The sequence below is a fragment of the Sinocyclocheilus grahami genome, unplaced genomic scaffold (assembly GCF_001515645.1).
Source record: "Sinocyclocheilus grahami isolate Dianchi unplaced genomic scaffold, SAMN03320097.WGS_v1.1 scaffold57.1, whole genome shotgun sequence".
Taxonomy (NCBI): domain Eukaryota; kingdom Metazoa; phylum Chordata; class Actinopteri; order Cypriniformes; family Cyprinidae; genus Sinocyclocheilus; species Sinocyclocheilus grahami.
In genome coordinates, this window is record NW_015505236.1 from 3,329,718 (window position 1) to 3,338,414 (window position 8,697).

The 8,697-nt window shown below is 35.0% G+C and overlaps 1 protein-coding gene across 1 annotated transcript in view; it reads right to left on the minus strand.

Annotated features, from left to right (window-relative positions):
- Nucleotides 1-5,441: 5,441 nt before the first annotated feature.
- The window catches only part of LOC107584198 (poly(rC)-binding protein 3-like), a 51,221-nt gene continuing 47,965 nt past the window's right edge, over nt 5,442-8,697 (minus strand). The window contains exons 13-14 of the mRNA XM_016270703.1: nt 6,986-7,155; nt 5,442-6,020 (exon numbers count right to left, since the gene is read on the minus strand). Coding sequence (XP_016126189.1) covers nt 5,984-6,020; nt 6,986-7,155 — 207 coding nt within the window. The 3' untranslated portion in view covers nt 5,442-5,983. The remainder of the gene's footprint in view (nt 6,021-6,985; nt 7,156-8,697) is intronic.

The window sequence follows — 8,697 nt, forward strand, 5'->3', positions numbered from 1 at the left end:
CAGCCTGCAGGCTAACATACCAGTCATTGAGTATGAGGAGTTTATTGCTGGTGAGCCATGCTGTTTTTGTGGGTTTGAGAGAGAGAGATTACAATTACATGTCATTATTTAGCTTCATTTACTTTATTAATTTATTCAGACAGGAGGAATGTTGGAAAAACTGGTAAAAAACAAAACAAAACTTACATTACATACAATTCCATGTGGTGACGCTAGTGGCACAGAAAATACAGGACAGTCTTGCGTGACTGTCTAGTTAGTCATGTACAATCAATTTTCACTTAGAAATTGCTAGTAAATTCCACAAATAAATACAAAGAAATACCAAGTAACACACTGAATTAAACGTGACATTTTAAAGTAGAAAGACATACTCCAGTAAACGGTTTTACGATGTAGTATTTAAATATAAGTAGTAGCACTGCATTAATAAACAATAAAAGCTGAGACTCAATTATCATTCCCACGTTTTGTGTCTTTATTATTGATCTCAGAGTCTGGAGGTCCCTTCATTGACCAGATCCTTGTGCTGCAGAGCTACGCAGAGGGCTGGACAAATGGGAAATGGGAGGAGAAGGTGGATGAACGACCTTGCATTGAAAAGCTAATGTACTCAAAAGACAAACAGGGATATTATAGGTAATGCTTTAAAACCACAGGTTCAGCCAGTTCAGGTGCTGTTGACAGACAGAATGTTTATGCAACATTTAAAGCCATGCATGAATAGTTGTTAAAGGAAATGTTCACACAAAAATAAAATATTTCAAAACATACTGTATGTATATATATATATATATTTCATTCCCACTCATGTCAATATATATACATACATACATACCTACATATACACACACACACACACACACACACATATATATATATATATATATATATAGTTTATTCTAAATATTAAGTAAAAGAACATCTGGTTGCACTGTTTTTTAAGCAATATCACGTACAGGTCAAATTACATGAAGCTAATTACAACATTTAGCGACCTCTAGTGGTAAAAGGATTGGACAAAGTGCATTGTGATAAGCTTTATTATAAGCTCATTTTCTTTCCAATCATCTAAAACAGCCATATAAAATGTATGCCATATATTTATGTAAAATACTTACAATTATTTAAATTAAGAAATCCTCAGTCTTAACAATTATAAAAATCTGTAAAAGAAAAAAAAAACATCAAATACAGTAGTCAACTAATTGACATATGACAATAAGTGCTCCACTAAATTTATTATAATTTTCTTTTTTCATATTATACAGCAGCTTACCATTACAATATATGTATTTAGATTTATGATTCAAGTATCTATCTATCTATCTTATTCTATTTATACAGTATATTGTGTTTTTAGTATTATATATTGTGTTTGATAAATGTGCTCTCTAAATAAATCTTTGACTTGATTTGACTTGAAAAAAGGCCCCAAGCCCTGTTTAATTTCCATCATGTCAAACCAATTAACTAATATAAATATTAATAAAAAAGTCATCACAAAAATTCAAGGGAAAACAAACTTTATTCTCTCCTTTTTACAAAATGTTTCAAAGTTTAAGCTAACCTCAGCGGTCATTTGAATCTAATATAGACCTGCAAGCAGCATATTGTCCAACATAAAATAATTACTCTGTTACATTTTTTCCCAAACAGAATCGTTTACAGAAGCACAGACATGTAGAGGGCTTTTTTTGTTTGTTTTTTTGCTGCTCTAGTACAATGAAAAAACTACATGACCAACAAAATGAATGCAATGATTTTAGATGTGCACAGTGTGAATTAATGCGTGTTAAAATGATGAGTGCAAATTAACCCCATGATTTGCATGAGAACAACATCATGTGAATATCATGAGGTCGGGCTGAGATGACACATGAAAAAATACAAAAGCCGTTTGTAATGGAGTACTGAGTTTTCCACCAAACAGTTAATCATTTTCGGGTAGAGGGCTTTTTTGTTAGTTTTTTTGCTGCTCTAGTACAATGAAAAAACTACATGACCAACAAAATGAATGCAATGATTTTAGATGTGCACAGTGTGAATTAATGCGTGTTAAAATGATGAGTGCAAATTAACCCCATGATTTGCATGAGAACAACATCATGTGAATATCATGAGGTCGGGCTGAGATGACACATGAAAAAATACAAAAGCCGTTTGTAATGGAGTACTGAGTTTTCCACCAAACAGTTAATCATTTTCGACACTTCACTGTAGTCCTATACGAACATTTATTTTTATTGCATTTGTAAAATAATAGTCATAACAATAGTAATAAAAAATAACAAAAGCCTGAAGCATTCTGCTACTGAGAAATGTCAAAGTTACGCATGCGGCTGTCTGAATATTAATATGCATCTGTACAGTGATCTAGAGTACAGCACATTATGAACTAAACATAACATCAAATAAAACATTCCATACATGTATCACAAGACATAACCTTGTGTAAACATACAATCTAACTTAATGTTTAACAAGAGTCTAAGACACTTACACAAATATTACATTTCAAAGCAGTGCAAAACATGGTAAATGTGATGACAAGAAACTGAACGCTGAATCTAAAACACCAACAAAATGTGCTGAATAATTCCAGATAAATGAGCTATTTTAAAGGAACAGTATGACATCATTTACGGCCATGTGCACGGATGGCTCAGCATGGCCATGTGCATGCCTTTACGAGTCCAATATTATAAAAATTATGTGCTCATAACAGACATTAAATCATACAGTGTCAGATTTTGGTGTAAATGATTTCGTGGGTGCATATCTGTGATTTGGCTGCAGTGATACTGCTTAACAGATACCAAATAGAAATATAGAAATATATATCTTTATAATTTCAATGCTTTGCAAATGCATGGTTTTGTACCTGATTAAATAAAAAAGAATGCATTTTTTAATAGAAGCTTGTTTTCACCATGGAATAAAACATAAAAAGGTAATTGTGACTTTAATCTCACAATTCAGACTTTTTTTCTTGCAGTATAAATGATACAAACTCAGTATTCTGACTTTTTGTCTCGCAATTCTGACTTCTTTTTCTCTGAATTTTGATTTTACATCTCCTAATTCTGCCTTTTTCCCTCTGACTTTGGAGTTTAAATCTCACAATTCTGATTTTTCTTCTCAGAAGAGTTCAAATTCTGAGTTTATAATCGCACAAGCCTGAGAAAAAAAGTCAAAATGATGAAAAATAAACTCAAAACTGTGATGGAAATTGTGAGATAAAAAGCTGCCATTACCTTTTTTATTTATTTATTTTTATCCCTTGGCAGAAACACGCTTCCATAATTACCTGTAATAAGACCGTGAAAGAAAATAGTTTCTTTTAGTGCATGATTACATGTAAAAACCATGCAACTGGAAAATGGTAAGAAAGGTAAGATTGAATAATGAATCACGTTGAAGCAGTTACATTCAACTTTCAGCCTCAATACCACATTTTACACATTTAAATGTGGAGGATGAAATACACATTGATTGCTGACTGAAAAAGTTCAGATTTTGATAAAAGGGGAACTCAACATGACTTCAGCTTGGTCGCAATCTTCAGGAAAAATTGGGAAACGCTCAGAGCATAATCAGAGGGCTTCAGTACTGGAAATTAATTGCCTAACTATAGCAACACAACACTGACAGTTTTGTTGGGGTGAGAATTGAAGTGTGTAATTTCTGCGCCACCAGCGGCAACGAACAAAATTGCAAAAATAATGACTTCAATCATTCCCCTGTCTGTCTGAATGGAAGTCAAAGAATGAAATGCCTGAGTACACTGACTAAACAGGCTTTGTTTGGAAACATAACAAATTGAGTGCCTTGCTGCTAATCTTCAACATGCATGGCATGACACATACATTTTAGAGGGAAGGTAACTCATTTTTTGTAGCATCTTAAATATACAAGCCATGAGAATTTCTCCACAGGTATTTACAATACAACAGATAGGATATACGGCACTACACATTCATTTTTAAGGTCTCCAGACTTGAAAAGCACTTCAATGCCATCAGGTCTTAATTATAATTGAGTTATGAGATGCATGTACCACACCGACCCAGAGCATCTTCACATTTATTTCAACATCTCATGCCAGTCAGGCCGCTTAAAGAAACATACCTTTATTTTAAGGTCCAATTCTTGCTATTAACAAACCATTAACTATGACTTTTGCTTCAATAAACTCCAAGTTTGCTGCTTATTAATATTAAGGTAGTTGTTAAGTTTAGGTATTGGGTAGGATTAGGGATGTAGAATATGGTCATGCAGAATATGTGCTTTATAAATAGCCAATATGTTAATAACAGGCATGCTAATAAGCAACTAGTTAATAGTGAGAATTGGTCTGTATACTAAAGTGTTACCAGATTGTTTTGTGCCGCAGAAATTACACAATCTTCTTCTTCTTCAAAAAAAAACATAGCTGTATGATCAGGGATGAAATTATTATTGAAGGTGCCAACTGCTGGATAAAATAATGGGAAAGAATCTGAATGCATCATTAATAGTGTACACAGTCTGTCTTAATAATAATTAATCACAGCATAACATGCAACATAAATAGTTTAAAGTCGTGAGAAAAATATTATTAGAGCTGATCAGTAAGGCTACATCAGCAGGAGGAGACACACTCGATATATATATATATATATGTGTGTGCATATGTGTCAATGTTGAAACAATTATTATTTTATTTTCTGGAATATATATGAGCGCAAAAAGTTTCTATGCATGCTCTGGCATACGCATTCAAATATTTTCCCGTCAGTTTTTGCCTTTATAAATGCAGATTTGTTGCTCACGTTTGACATAGGATGAAATCCATGGAATTTAGGATCAAATCTAATCATAAGTGCGTTTTACAAACAAGACCCTGGTGCGAATCCTAAAAATAAAAACATTTCCACATTCGTTTTTGCCTTTTTAAATCCTGATTTGTTCCTCATGTTTGATTTAGGATAAAATCCATGGAATTTAGGATCAAATCCGATCGTAAGCGCATTTTAAAAATGAGGCCCGTGGTGCAGATCCCAAAAATGGTGGGAAAATACAGTTCCATGGCAGGTAAACATGTTAATCCAAAATGTGGGAAAAAGTTCATTTTGGACCCCTCGTGAGGATTTACCATACTCACAGAGAAAGCGTATGGTAGAGGAGCATGGGGCGGATTTCATTATCAGCACATCTGTATTCACTTCCAAAGGAATAAAGCCCCTGTATTTTCCATAATACTGCAAAAACATGTTGCTTATAAAAATAGTCTATAAATAATTCTGCTGTAATAGATTCAATTAATTAAACTTAGATTGTAGGCTGAATTGAAATGTCTCAGCATGCAGTAAAGCTGTGAGCACGGCTTATACATCCTCATATTATTTTCTTCTTCCTCTCGGTTCTGAAAGTGAATACAAGAAACTAATAATGGATTCTCTGTGTTACTCCGCATGCCACAATGACAGATGCAGACAAATCGTACAGGCGTGGTGCAAACATTCCAACTCCATCAGTTGGTTTCATTATTCATGTATGAGATGCACTGTTGTAAGGTACCCAGTGAGCAAAGCACAGGACCACTGCTTTTAAAATTACAAACTCATTCTAACCTAATGAAAGATTGGAAAGTGGAGGATTTCATTGGCTTTGCTGTACCACACCACAGAATACGGACCAGAAAATGTGAATTCACAGTTAAAGCTATGGCAAAACAGGACATGAGGTACTAGAGAGTCAAAAAAATTAAAGTGTCTTTTAAAATAATTATAAGGTAATAATTAAAGGACCATCAGGAGCACAACAAAGGCTGAGTAGGAGTAATATCAAACTGAGATTTTAAATATGTGCACATTATAGAACAGAAATGAGTCAGAATTACTGAAAATACAGGACAGCAAAACTACAGAGATAAAACAAACTAGGTGCAATGCCATTGGCTCAAGGGTCATGTGATGCAGTGAAGGATCATGGGTAGAAATTAGAGAGTGCCCATTCCAGTGACCTCAGACGTCAGCCTAGAATAGTTAAGGGAAGAGGAAAAAGGGAAGGGGTAAGGAAAAGATAGAAAAAAATAGATAACATAAAATAATTCTGAAAGCATTTGACACTTCTGTACAAGAATGATAGCTTTTTCCACCTTGTTGCTCTCCACGTCGAGTAATAAGCATGCATTACTGTCGATTCGGTTAAGCTGAAAACAATCAAGCTCCTGTCAAATGTAAAAATAAAATCTTTTCCGCTTCTAAAGAAACAGTTTCCAACATCTCCTCGATTCTGACATGCATTTGTACTTCATTGCAACATCTGCATCACATCACTAGCTCCTTGCCAACAGCATTGCTAGAAAATGCTATTGGATGCAATCTATTTTTTTTTTAATCTTTGCCGTCAAACTACAAGAATTATTATGCAGCAACCACACTGAACTAATCTAACAAATTAAAAATAATAAATAGATATATAACAAGACCCAAGCATTCAGCATGCTAAAATACTATACTAAAACACTGCATAACATAAACAAATCATACTACAGTTGGCCTCCTTTTTTTTTCAGTAGTCTGTCTACATGAATTTAGCTATTGATGAAGTTGACCATGGGGTTTAAGGGTAAGGTTGGTGAGTTCTAAGGGAAGATTGTATATATAACGTTTATTGGGAATCAGCTGCTGATAGCTTCAGATAATGAAAGCAGTTTGAGGCTTCAGGATGTAGTCATTGATGAGGGGTCATTCCACATGGCGGCCACGTCTCTGAACCTGCCATCAGAATCGTGGGAAAGCAATATGCATTAGTATCGCCCCAGCCGCTACCCTGCAAGCCTCAACATCACCAAACACACTACTCTGTACACAGTGTGAAGATCCTTTCTGAGCTGCTTTTAAAAAACTGTGTTGAGTTGGAACACCATTAAAAAAAGCTACGTTACTGCAGTTTGGAAGAAAATGGCAACACTTTTGTGGAACAGTGATGGGCTCACCTTGCGTTGATGAGGTACTGGGCAAGGCTGATGTTGGCGGGGGTTCCTGTAATGGTGATCTGGCGCTCTGATGACCCTTCCATGGCATTAGCTATTTTGATTTGTGCTCCAGACATCTGACGGATCTCGTTGATTTTGGTTCCCTGGCGCCCGATTATACAGCCTATTAGCTGGGAAGAAAGTGCAAAGGTTCTTAAAGGACTGTCAAACAGAAAACACAGAGGGGCAGTTGTGGCCTAATGGTTAGCGCGTCAGACTTCTAACCCGAAAGGTTGCGAGTTCAAGTCTCGGTATTGGCATGGATTCCCTTAAAGGAACATGCCACTATTTTTGAAAATAGGCTCATTTTCCAAATCCCCTACAGTTAAACAGTTGAGTTTTACCATTTTCGAATCCATTCAGCCGATGTCCGGGTCTGGCGGTAGCACTTTTAGCTGTAGCTTAGCATAGATCATTGAATCTGATTAGACCGTTAGCATCTCGCTCAAAAATGACCAAAGAGTTTCAATATTTTTCCTATTACCTAGCTGGGGACTATTTTCAGGTGCTGCGTAATATCATTGCGCCTGCTGCACTCATGGTACGGCAGCAAAGTTCCTTGATTATTACGCCGGAATGAGAGTATAGTTCCTAGCCATATCGGCCTAGAAAATTGCAAATTTTCCGTCGGTCTTAGTACACGAAGTAACTACAGAAGAGTCAAGTTTTAAATAGGAAAAATATCGAAACTCTTTGGTCATTTTTGAGGACTGTATTCAAAAATAGTGGCGTGTTCCTTTAAGCAAGGCACCGATCCCCCAAATGCTCCCCGGGCGCCGCAACCATGTCAAAAAGGAATGCAATTTTTTTTTTATTTGGAAGGGATTCAAAGAATTGAAGAATCAAATAAGATCTAACTGGATAAACCAAAGATGGAAACTTGAAAGATGGAAGTCTGAAACATGGAAACAAGTCGCACTTATACTACAGTTCAAAAGCTTTTTTTAAAAGAAAAAATTACACTTCTATTCAGCAAAGTTGCATTAAATTGATCAAAAGTGATGGTAAAGACTTTAACATTATTTCAAACAATCAATCAATCAATAAATGCTGTTCTTTTGAACTTTCTATTCATCAAAGAATCCTGAGCAACACAACTTTTTTCAACATTGATAATAATAAGAAACGTTTCCAGACCAAATTAGCAATTTAGAATGATGCCTGAAGGATCATGTGACACTGAACTGACTGGAGTAATGACTGCTGAAATTCAGCTTTTCCATTAAATAAATAAGTTACAACTTAATACATTTAAATTGTATTTAAATTTAATACAAATTAATTAATTAAAAAATAAAAATAGAAAAAAAGTTTAGAAATAGAATATATTCTTTTAATAAAAAAAATCTTATTAAAATAGAGAAAAACTCCTTTTAAAAAAAAATATATATATACGGAAAGTATTCAGACCCCCTTGCTGTGACACTCATATATTTAACTCAGGTGCTGTCCATTTCTTCTGATCATCCTTGAGATGGTTCTACACCTTCATTTGAGTCCAGCTGTGTTTGATTATACTGATTGGACTTGATTAGGAAACCCACACCCCTGTCTATATAAGACCTTACAGCTCACAGTGCATGTCAGAGCAAATGAGAATCATGAGGTCAAAAGGAACTGCCTGAAGAGCTCAGAAACAGAATTGTGGCAAGGCACAGATCGGGCCAAGGTTA